This window comes from Pelmatolapia mariae, linkage group LG17 (genome assembly GCF_036321145.2).
Source record: "Pelmatolapia mariae isolate MD_Pm_ZW linkage group LG17, Pm_UMD_F_2, whole genome shotgun sequence".
Lineage (NCBI taxonomy): Eukaryota > Metazoa > Chordata > Actinopteri > Cichliformes > Cichlidae > Pelmatolapia > Pelmatolapia mariae.
In genome coordinates, this window is record NC_086242.1 from 37,227,525 (window position 1) to 37,240,291 (window position 12,767).

General features: G+C 37.8%; 1 protein-coding gene across 3 annotated transcripts in view; it reads left to right on the forward strand.

The window, feature by feature from the left end:
- The window catches only part of osbpl8 (oxysterol binding protein-like 8), a 100,239-nt gene that overhangs the window by 16,902 nt on the left and 70,570 nt on the right, over window positions 1-12,767 (forward strand). For all 3 annotated transcript variants that reach the window (XM_063460307.1, XM_063460308.1, XM_063460314.1), the window contains one exon: window positions 10,516-10,613. In XM_063460307.1, coding sequence (XP_063316377.1) covers window positions 10,569-10,613 — 45 coding nt within the window. In that variant the 5' untranslated portion in view covers window positions 10,516-10,568. Of the gene's footprint in view, window positions 1-10,515; window positions 10,614-12,767 lie in introns of those variants that run through there.

Genomic DNA, 12,767 nt, shown 5'->3' on the forward strand with positions numbered 1-12,767 from the left:
TAGCTGTGATGGAGTGGCTGGTATTTTCACCTCATGAGTCTCTGTGTGTGTGTCTGTGTGTGTGAGGCACTTTGGCATAAATCGGATTCTGTCTGTTCATCTATTGAAAGATTGAGGTTGGCTTTAAAGATATTTATTTTAACAGTCTAGAGAGCATCCTCTCTTTGCACTTTTGTCTGTCCTAACATGCAACCCACTGCACCCATGGTATCACAGACTAATATCTTAACATAAAGGTAAAGCAAATGCAAATTAACTTAATGGACCTTATAACTCAGTAGTGTTGCTACTAGTGCTGGGCGATATGGAAAAAATATTTATCACGATATGAATTATTTTATATCACGATAACGATATATATCACGATATACCACCTGACCTGTGGTCATCTAGAAAGTACGCAGTCTATAAACAGCAAGTGCCGAGGGTGCAGTCTTTGTTTTGAGTTACCGTAAAGTATGTCGCAAATCCGGGTGCACGTACAGCAGCACCAGCTCACAAACCACGAGACGGAGTTTCTTTGCGAAAAATATCTTTTTTTTTATACTTTATTTTTTCTTGCATAAAGTTAAGAGCATGTATAGTGAGAAGACAACACTAATATATTTGCCACAGGCTATTTAACCCTTTAAGACCTACCATAGAACCAAGTCCGCCAGAGCTTATCTTTATGTTTTTACATGCTGTAGTGCCACTTGTGGGAGCATTTCAAGTTTCCATATATCAATACAACCGGTATAGCCCAAATTTTAATAATATGTATGCATTAAGTCCATAGTAACTACATAAATTGCAAAAACTTGTAGTGCAATAAACTACAAAAAAATTGAAAATTGTTTTTGTTTTGTTTTTTACATATATTTCTAGTTAAAAAAAAATTTAAGAGGTGTATCCCTCAAAACTGTAAATACAAAAGTTTCCAACCACGAGAAATTTATTTTGAGTGTCTTCATAGTTTTATTTTTGAGATACACTAATTTTTATATACTACAGGAAAAATGAAAATAAATATTATAATGCATCAAAATGAACTATTTCCAACAGTGTAATTTGAGTTCTAAGCATCCCAGAAACGATACAGAAAAGCATAAAGTCAAACATGACTTTTAAAAACACCAACATAGGCTTATAAGGCCCTTTCGCGAAAATGACGTCACTTCCGGTTTCGGGCAGGTAATGGCGGACATGCGATAGTTCGCGCTGACGTATATGCCAACGTAGGAAGTCTTATGAACGTCGGCAAAGCGTGTTTCTGGAATATTACCTTTTTGTTGCTGCAAGTTTGGAATATTATGTTTTTGTTGCTGCAAGTGCTTCTTATGCAATTTTTGCAAAGTTATATGTGGAAGGAAACCGTGACCTAGGACAAGCTAATGGCATTAGATGTAAGTACAACTCCTCCGGTTTCACATGCAAAAAAAAAAAACATTATTGCACTACCTTACGTGGTTACAGTTCTACAGGGATTTAAAAATAGTTAGGGAAAACGGAGTGTGCCTGCTCTGACCGGTTGTAAAGGGTTAATGATATATTTTATGTAATAATTTGTAAAATTTGGGTTAGTACGATATAAACGATAGAAGACAAATGGCACGATAGACACTTTTCTATCGTCCACACAATATATATCGTCATATCGCCCAGCACTAGTTGCTACTGCAAACTCAGAACTTGTCCTTTTGAGGACTTTAAGGGACAAACGTAGACTGTGTCAGACAAATGGGTATTAAAGTTGACATCGGTGACACAAACTGTTTAACAGAAACTGAAAGTGCATACTGAGACTCTTTAAAGACAAATAGTTACTCGACATACATCATATTATTTTGAGCCTTTGGGGTTGTCTGTCTGAGGGGAGGGTGATCTAAAATCTGAAATAAACTGTAGAATATTTTTAGCCAGGCCTTCCTAGTGAGTCAACCTGAGGTGTTAACACCATTTTCCTATCTTTTTCTTCCTTGTTAGATCTGCTTGCGCATCCTTTAGAGTTGAACCTTTAAAAGACTTTAGGCTACTTTAATGTGAACAGAGACTAGGGCTGGGTATCGTCACTGATTTCTAGAATCGATTCGTTTCCGATTCACAAGGTCCCAAATCGATTCGATCCACGATTCGATTCGATTCGACAGTCAGAAATATTACAATTCAGATCAGTACATTTACATATTTCTGTATCTATAAAAAGGAAGCTGACACACGCAAGACTTTATCAAAGGTGTAAGCGTCACAGCAGATGCCTTTGTGTCAAAGTAGCTGAAGATAAAACACAGAAAAACATGAAGGTGGTTTTCCTGGCCTGGGATTTTATAAAAATATTCTGCAGTACATCAAAAACGAAAGAAAACCATTAATCAACATATGAACGTTACCTCTGACGTTACAGCGGTTTTATTAGAGACACGGCTAAGCGTTTTGCATTTTGCATAATTTTAAAAAGTTTAAATTTGTTCAGTATTGAACGGCAGAAATTAGGTTTTCTTTTCGGAAGTAAGTAAAACGAAAAAAAAAAAAAAAAAACAGCGGCCGACAGCGCTGTAAACAACGGTAGACTTGTGCGTAACAAGCAAGCGAATAATGCAGAAAACAGATTTTTAGACGGGAAACTGTTCTTGAAGTACAGAGAGAGAGAGAGAGAGAGAGAGAGAGAGCTGTGCATGAAGTGTGATTTTATCGTGGTGGAAGCAAAACAGTAAAAGTCAGAGTGAATTCATGACGATGTTTATGTGAAGCGTAGTTTGGATCTTTTTTGCTGCTGGTTCAGTCAATATTGTTTGGAGAGAGATAAAACCTGCAGCTCAGAATCAGCGCAAAAAGGGCGTGAACACAAAGCGCGGACGCGCCGACACATCAGAATCAGCGAGCTGTCGGCTTTCAGCCCCGACCGTGTCCGTGCCGTGAGGTGAGAAAGGCGACATCTCACTGATTCTGATCCGCGGGTCCGCGCTGTGTGTTTACGTCCTTGTGCAGAATCCGTGTTCCTGCTCTCATTTACTGTCTTAGCTGTTTGGTGGTTGTTGAAATTTTGTGAGGTTTCACCTGAGATTCTGGCGTTTCGGGCAAAATAAATTTATATTAAAAAATCGATTCAGGATTTTAATGAATCGATTTCACGTTATCCAAGCCAGAATCGATTTTAATCGATAAATCGATTATAAAAACCCACCCCTAACAGAGACGTGCTATTTAAAGGCTTCTTATATTTATAAGATTGGTTTTGTTTATGGATAAGATTTAATCTGTGCTACAGGAAAGGCTGCCAGATATTTATTGGTGCAAAGTTACTATTAGTTTCATAACCCAATACAGATGCTGCTTTTTATCTTTCATTCTCTGTGTTTTCACAGGTACAGTGTCAGAATTTTAAGTATTTCTATTCTCACTAAGGGGAAGAACAATGACTGAGTGAAGTGCTGGATTCTCATTTGCCTGTGCCTACATGTTTAATGTTAGTCACTCTTTGGCCTACATGATTTTATTCTCTTTCAGTCTGACACAGACTTAGATTTTAGCTTAAAAAGCTAATGTGTGCAGAGTTCAACATGTCTGTACTGAAGGATTTCTCAGTAGTGTGGAGTCCTTCTACTACTGTGAAGCAGCAATTAGTGTGTAATATTGTAATAAAGGGTGCATTCAAATTAATATAGTAATATAGTATAATATAATAATATAGGTTCACTGAGATTAAGACACTGGATCCAATAACAGTTGAGCAGTTGGATGACTTTTATTAGCAATTGCTGGTTGCTGGATGCCTTAGCCAAATGATGTATATGGCACCTGTGGAGTTGGTGCAGGTGCCAGTAGTTTATTTAGATGAATCGATGATTTCGGTGTATACACAGGATTCGTACAGGAAACATCGAAACAATAAGAAATTGTACTTTACTCAAAACTGTTAGCCTGCTAGAGGTTTCATTTCTTATCAACCTACGATACTAAGACCCGCACTATATTGCAGAGTCTAACCGATATAGGGTTTTTAATCCCGATACCGATATTTGGTGGTTTAACAGTGTGATATATTTGCAGATATTTTTTTCCCTTCCAAATTCAAGAAATGTAAACTCCCCTGACATTTATTGTGTGCAGTTCTTTACTTACTTATTTAGTCTTTGCCCAACTCCGTTGTTGTGTTTGTAGAGTTTCGAGCATAGGTGTCGTCTACAGGAGAGTTACAGACCAAACTGTGCGACATCAACACTGTTTTTGCTGTCAGTAATGTAGTTTTCCGATTTTCATTTACTGGCTGATAAATTCCAATACTGACAGACTGGTTTAATATTGGTGGATAGTGCAGATAAATTGGACTCTCCTAAATCATTGCGCCCCCCCCCCCACCCCACCCCCACCCTCTCCATTTCACAATTATACCATTTTGATGGCAATAACAGTATTGTAGTAAAAGATTTTAATTATTTACCCCTATTCGTAATGTTAGACTAATTTGTATTTTATTGTATATTATTTTCTGCTAAATTAGGCTTTATTGTAAAGCTGAAATGTTTTGCAGCTTGATATAGATTTGTTTGCTCAGTTATTGCTCAAAAATGTCCTTCTTAAAAATAAAGGTTGACAGGCTCCCCAGTCTGCTCCAGAAATGCTATAACTGGTTTAATTAATAATATGAGTTAACAGCTGAGTCTGTGTTACACAGCCCTCATCACTTTCTGGGATGGCAGATGACAATATTTGCCATCCCAGAAATTACATCTGCCATTTTTTTCATGGATTAGTATTTTTCCTGTTTATATGTATTTTATATTCTGAATAATTTAATCTTTGAGCATTTAAACAATAAGGTTTTGATAAAGCATTACTATCATGAACAGTGAATCCAATTTTTTTTTTTTTAAATAATGGAGCGATTAAACCCGTCATCAAAAAACTGAAAATGAAAACTTTTTGTTCTGTAGTTTGCTGTTTAAATTCTAAAATATCAGCACCCAACTTACGACATAGTCACATGGTTTCTCTCAGCTAGCATGGTAGACCTGTATGAGTCACTTAACCATTGGCATTCATTTTCAAAGTACTCAGCAGTGACAGCAGTGTAGATGTGCCTCACCAGATGTCAGAGAGCTGTCTCACCTTTGGAGAGTGGACAGCAACATCAATACAACCAGCTTAGCATTGGGACATTGGGATTGGAAATTTACCCCAAAGGTCACACGGTGCAATGTTTAGAAATTAAAGAAGCGGTACTGAAAAATATGGCTTGTTTGGAAGAACTGCTAGACGAAAGCCTCTGCTCTCTAAAACGAAGATGTCAGCACTGCTTAGGTTTGCAAGGTTGAATCTGGACAACCAGACGAGATGAGTAGAGATGTTTGGCCACCACAGCAAAAACTGAACACAGCACATCAGCACAAATGTCTGATGCCAACTGTCTAGCATGTTGGCCACGGGTAATGATTGGGAATTGTTTTGCAGCCACAGGACCAGGGCACCTTGCAGTTATTGAGTTGACCATGAACTCTAGTATTCTAGAGTCAAATGTGAGACTATCATGCAAACACAGCAGCAAATCTACAAGATAAGAACTAGGAAAGAAACAATTCAAGAACAGGACTGCATAAAGTCTTTTGAAAATGTTCTTTTTCACATGACTGTACCGTCATATCCACTGTATGAGGGATACATCCAACTATGAAGGACATCAGTGGTATTTCATCCTAGTGATTTTCTTTAAGAACCTCATCATACTGGAAGTACCTTGTAAAACCAACAGTTAGCCTCTGTAGTGTTTGAAAATATGCAACACTTTCATTTTTGGGGGGTCTGTGGGGGGGAAAAAAAACAACCCTGCTAGTATTTCTGGCTTTGTTTTGGGGCCCGCTGCCAAGCCACAATTTTAGGATTCCCTCTGTGGTTGCCCTCTATCTTTGGCAATGATTCATAGTTCTTCACTCACAGACTGCTGTGGTCCAACTGAAACAAGTGCCAGCAAAGGATATGACGAAGTCCAGAAAAGAGAAGCAGAAGACTGTTAAGTTCCTGTCATTGGCGTGCCTTCTGTTTTATTAATTGACTCTAATAAATCTGCAATTTGACATGCTATTAACTGAAGATAATGATAATTATTATTAGGCAGTAAGTAATACTGTTAAGTATTGTTAGCAGAAAGAATACTAATGCAAAATTGAAATGGGATGGGGATTCTTTATAGTGCCAGCTTTTACATAGCCATGAGTAACCATGCACTGAGTGCCACAGTGCAAATTCTCCCGTTGTCCACTTTCACCAGGTTACTCTAGGTACAGGGACTTGCTCATATTTAACAATATGGCTTCCTTATTCCAGCAAACTCACCATATAAAAAAAAAACAAAAAGTAGTTAGTATAATGATGCATTACATGGCCCAACATGAACAAATCTAGGGCAAATAAAAAGCTATTGTTTATTTAATCATCCCAAGATGGGCTAGGCATATGTTGAATTGAGAATGTATCAACTGAAAATGTAAGTCAGTGTCAAAATGCCAACTGTATTTAACATTTTATATACCCCAGAGGGAAATTCTGTCATCATTCCTGTTACTGCTTCAGACTATGTAATAGCAGTAAGTGTTAGCAATCATCACAATAGAGAAAAAACCCTCCTACACACTGCCATAAAACATTCTGATATTTCTAATAATTCTTCCTACCTCAGCTGCTGCTCCCAGCTGAGTCATGTGCTGATTTCTAAAGCTGACTTTGACAATGAGTGGAAAGCATCTGTCTCAGCTTGATGGGTCCTTGAGAATTGAGGCCACATGAAGTGTGTGTGCTGGCTGGAACTGAGGCTGTCGAAGCATTGGAGCGTCTCATTGGTTGAACGTCCGGTGGTGGGATTTAATGACTGTGTTGTACTCTGGCTGTTTTCTTGTCCTCAGTCTGATCAGTCTGGTACTATTTGCGTTTCCTTACCTCCTTCCTTCCTGGTACTTTTTTCATCTCTCCTCTTGGCACCTTCATAAGGAAACGTGGTTTAAAACTGGCAGCCGCTCACTTGACTTTGCCAAAATGTTAGTAGGACAAAAAAAATTTTTTTTAGTCTGTGATTATTTATCTAAAACTGCTGGCTTATGTGGGGAAGTGGTTAATTGGGTCAAATAAAATTGTATTCTATGCTTATGATATTACCTGTAATGAAGCAGTGCACCACCTTTTGAAAGCCTTTGGGATAGGGCTGCACAATTTTGCATAAAATGAGAATCACGATTTTTTTTGCTTAGAATTGAGATCACGATTCTCTCACGATTTTCTTTTCCAATATAAATATTTATTGCACTTATTAACTGCACATCAACTTCGTAACAGTTGAAACTGAACATAAAAACAATAAATAAACATAAAAACAATAAATGCCTCACATTTTGTGGTTGCAGCAAAATGTTGTACTGCTTGAAATTCTGTCTCCACCGTTGCTGCGTGTATAGAGCAGGTAGTGCAACAATAGAAAAATAGTTGCGGGACGGCACTGTGTAGCGTTTGTCTAGGGTGTTGATCATTTTCCTAAATCCCTCATTTTGCACAGTGTTGATATATCTTTGGTCAGGTGATAAGTAATAGCCTCCGTAATTTCTTTGTGCCTGCGGGAATTCGACGTCTATAGGAAAGCGCTGTATAAGGTTCCCGTTATTAATGTTTGGGTGGTTGACCGGGACGAATTTTCTCCTGTCACTTTCTCGTCATCCCTGACGTGTTCTCCGTTGTTTTTTTCCTGCCAATTTGAGCATCACGGCACAGCTTCTGTATCACGTGGTATAAGGCTCCGCCCTTGTCATTTGTTGAGCAGGAAGAGGGAGCGCTTGTTTTCATGCAGATTACGTCCCGGATCAAAATGCGGTACAATCGTCGTCGTCTTTTTTTTTTCTTTTTTTTTTTAAATCGTTGTCATTTGGAAATGAGATCGCACATAAGTATGAATCGAGATCGCGATTTTCTAACGATTAATCGTGCAGCCCTACTTTGGGATTTCCTGAACAGTTCCTACACACAATTCTGTTTCTCACTAATCTGGCTCACTAAATTTGGCCGTGAAACTGTCTTTTTATGTCCTCAGAAGGCATTTGTTCCACACTTTTGAGCTTTGATTGTTCTTGATGAATGGTCTGATTACTGTTCTCACATCAAATTGTAATCTTTAACCTTTATATATCCAGATAAGAATGTGACCAGACTTTGACAGATTTCTCAATAAATCCACAATAAACCACCTTAAAGCACTCACAGACTGTATAACTGGTTGTAACTATGGATGTCACCCACTGGCTATTGGAACAATATAAAACCCAGAATTGTAAGAGATGGTTGGTGCTGTCTGTCCTGGGACATTCTGAATAGCGGGTGTGTGCAATGACGTTTCATGTACTGCTGCTAAAAACCTGCAGTACATCCTGTACAAAATGGATTTGACTGCGGACGTCCACATATAGAGAGTTAATTAAAAATTCTGTCATTTGTCATTTTGGGGGGAAATTTTATGAATAAAATACTATCTTGAGTCTTTTCCCCCTATATTTTGATGACCTCTTCCCTATATACTGATACCTCAGTATATATCAATAAAATGTGGTTTGACAATCATTAAAATAGTTTTGGGGTCTTTCCATAGGTTGCTGCATAGGCAGAGACCACCCTCACTAGCTTCTGATACAAACTCAGTCATTTTGTTCTATATTCTGGTCTGAAATATGCCAAAAAGTAAACACATAATGAAGCAAACTTTGTGAAAACCCTATCAGTTCTTATTAATGCAGGAATAATTTCTAAAATGACCATTGGCCAATAAAGAAGAGGGCTATGCCTCAGAAAAACGGAAACATTTCACGAGTGTGTCTTTCTGGCCATAGTGTGTTCAGGTGTTCTTTCAGGTGGGGCCAACAGATTCATAACATTAACATATCAACATAAAACGGGAATCGATCCATCCAAAATCATCTCCCCAAAAGCGTAGTGTAATAAACCAGATGGTCTCGCTTGTTCAGGAACTGATCTTCAGGATTTAACTAACAGTAGCATCACAGCTGAATACAATGGAGCAAGACTTTATGTTGTTTTTTTGGTTTGTTTGTTTTTTTTATATTTTGCATGGATACAGTGACAAAGTGGAAAGTAAACCGATATCAAAGTTTTCCATTTAGTCATGAATTGCAGATAAGAGTTAGTTAGACAAGTCCATATTAATTACATTTTTTTTATTAATGTCATTAAAAATGTCAGTGTTGCATCTGGTCATGTGATCTACTACAGCAATTTTTAAAAAATATTTCACTGCTACAGCAGTTGTTGACCTCATCAATCACATATTTATTTTGGGTGGATAAGTATAGATACTTACTGTTGATACTTTTTACCTTTGATCTGCAGAGTTAAATGTTAAAAAACAAAAATAAAATAAAACCACCCCCACAAACACTTTAACCCACTCCCACCGCCTTAAATATCAGGATTGGGTGTCATAGAAATCAATGATAACAGTGTTGTCATGATACTACTATTCTGCAATGTGCAATACAATGCAAGTCAATCATACACGATGTAGTATGCTAATTGTGGAATGAACAAGAATAAATAACCATACGAATAAACGACAGAATCATACATTATTCACACAGTTTGATATCAGTTTTTTTATGTAAATAATGTCTATGCAAGTTAGCTAACTTCTATTCACATCCTCATTAATTTCATAAGAAGGGTTGATGTAGAGACGTGGTCTAGAAATTTAGAAACACCCATACGTTCCAGCAAATCTATTCAAATCATGTGCCACTGTTATTTGTAACATTTCACAATATTTTGCCAAATCAATATTTTGCCCTGCTCCTTGCTAAATATAAAAGCAGTAGCAAGTTTCTGTAAATCCAAAGAGTACATTACAACACTTACTCCACTGATGTACTCTTGAGTAAATCCCCATCTGGTCCAGTGGAGCAGCTAAGTGGTAACCAGCACAACCTTTCCCTGGATAGATTAAGGTTAAAAACAATGCCACGCTCCAACACTTCTGTAGGGAAAACAAGCTCAAGGCAGACAGAAAAAGACGGATTGAAAGGATGAATTTTTCAGGGCTCTCTGGGGAAGGGAACTGAAAGAAAAGCTAATCCTCCATCCTCCCCCGCGTGCGTTGGAAACAGGCTGTTTATTGAAGGCCTGGAGATATAGCACCCTTGTTTGGGTGGAAAGGGCAATGGGGGTTGGTGAGGAGGTTTCTGATTCATTAGAATACAATGGCAAAAATAAGAGAGAGCCTTTGTTCTGCTTCTATATGGCCATCACAACCAGGTTTTTCTCACTTGTAAAAAATGAGTAGGCATGATGCGGAAAATAAGTCCAATCATGCAAACTAGCCTTCCCACATAAGGTGAAAGGACACTTTGAGAAACATGCAAATGAAGGAAGGAAATAACTGCTTTCAAAATACTCAAAGTTTTTTTTTAAACTCCCAAATGAATTTTAGTCACATTTCCACATTAGTACACTTGCTGTAAAGTCCTCCTGTCTCTGATCTCATCTTCTTCTTCACAGATATGCAGTCTTCAGAGCAGCACTGACAGGCCTAACTCTGGTTCGACACAACCATGGAGTCCTCCTCTGAGTCCCAGCAGGAACCTGAGAAAACTTTGGTAAGTCATAATGCATAAGTGGGTACTTTCCTGGGTAGGCATGTGTTTTTAACATTTTAAGTGAAATTTCTAATGTGATTTATTGTTCCGAAAATATAAATAAGGACAATAAAGTATGTAAAAGTGCTATATTTTCAGACATTGTGGCAAGCAACTGACACACCCAAGATTACAAATCTGGCAAGTGACCTTAACTTTAAGCTTCACTGTTTTCTTGGCCTATGTGACAGAAAGTACAATTTATACTTAGCATAAGGTGCTAATATTACCAGCCTACCACAGACTTTTCAGGCTCAAGAGTGAATGGACAAAACTGCCACAATAGCGGCACTTGATTAAAGGTCACACAGATATGAGTCATTAAAATGTCCTCTGTCCAACAAACAGAAATCATGATTTCAGCTACTGAAAAGGAAAAAGGGTACGGTCATCTGCAGTTCTTGTTCTTTGTTGTATGCTGCAATGTAAAGCTGTTGCAACTTCCTGTTGGGCGTTCCTTGTTGAAAGTAGCAACGTAAAAATCCAGCTTTAAAGTTGAGAAGAAAAGATGTTTATGTCTATAGTTTCATTTGTTTTACTCCTAACAGAGCACACAGCGGGTCTACATTCAGAAATGTAGTTAATAAAATAAAAAAGCTAGAAAGCAGTGGCAGCATGTAATATATAAACTTCAAGTTAGATGATGAATGTTCTTTGCAGGAGAGATTTTAGGACATTAGAAAAGTACTACAAGCCACACATCATCAGGTTCATCTAAACATTAGATGTTAAAGTATAAATGCATCCAGGGAGACGTTAAGTTTAAGTTCTTTGTAAAATGTGTGTGGTTCAAAGCACATGAAAGCCAGCACTGTTTACTTGTCAAGTGCCGAAGGATTTAAGCTGTTTGGTTGGCAAACAGCTGTTTTTTAGATATTTTTTCCCCCAAAGATGTTGTACACTAAGCAGTAATTCTATTATATTTTATATGTTACACAGTAATTATGTTATTTATGGTGAGCTGCATGAAATTGAATCCAGTTCCAATAGTTTCTGAAATGTTTAACATGAGGCAAGTTCTTTTGTACTGTGGGAAGCTGTGACAGCCATACTTTGTTATAGCAGTGTAAAACTCAATTCATATACGATTGTGTCAAAGGGGAACCCCAGTCCATTTGTTCTTGATGATTGGACTCAAATATGGCAAGGGTGACAAGGTATGGAGTGCTGACATGCTTTCATTATAAAAAAAAACAAAACAAAAAAAACCCAGAACCTACAGGTGGTGTGCTGGGTGCAGATGTTGAAGATCAAACGTGCTCTCATCTGAGGATACAGTCATGAAAAGCTCAGAACACATCATCTTCCACAATATTTTGTGTGTATATTAATGCATGTGTGCCTTGAAACATTATCATGCTATTTGCTGTGCCTTTTAAAACTGCAGCTTTAGTTAACGGACAAATGTTAGATCATCACAGTCCGATAATCTAGTAACTTTCTAGTAACTATTTTGAAAGCAGGGTGAAATCCAGTCACAGCCTGAAGAAATATATGCATATACATTTGTGTCATATGCATAAACATATTTTTGTTAGGTGTATTGTATAAGATCATTGTTGATAGAGACAGTAAAAATCAATGAAACTTCTCACTTAAAATTGTATCTCCAGTAATAGTCTCAGGTAGCTAGCGTACACCCCCTTTCATAAAACACCCCTTCTGTCCTCTGTTCTCATGCTGCCCTTTCATTTCACCTTAGTCATAATCCTGAGCAGCCATTTTTGCAGCCAGTAGGAGGGCAATTATGATTGCAGATAACTGGGGTGATAAGAGTGGAGGCTATCTCTCCCACAGGCCTCCACATACAGTGAAACACAATGCCACTGAATGGGAGCGGAGCTAAAAGCCCTTCCTTACTTCTCTGATTCTTGCAAAGAGTGGGAGTGAGCTCTGATAACCTTCAGTCGCTGTTAGTAGCGCAAGCTAATTTCTCACAGCCTGTTTTAGGGACTGCATAATAAAACTGCTGATGCATAAATTAGTCTGAAAGCCATGTTTTAATATTGACTTTGAACTGCTTTTCTTTAAAAAGTGAATTTAATTTAATGAATCTGTACTACTCTGGGATTTAGGCATAAACTTGCTTTGTTGAGCTTCTGGGGCTGCGTGTTA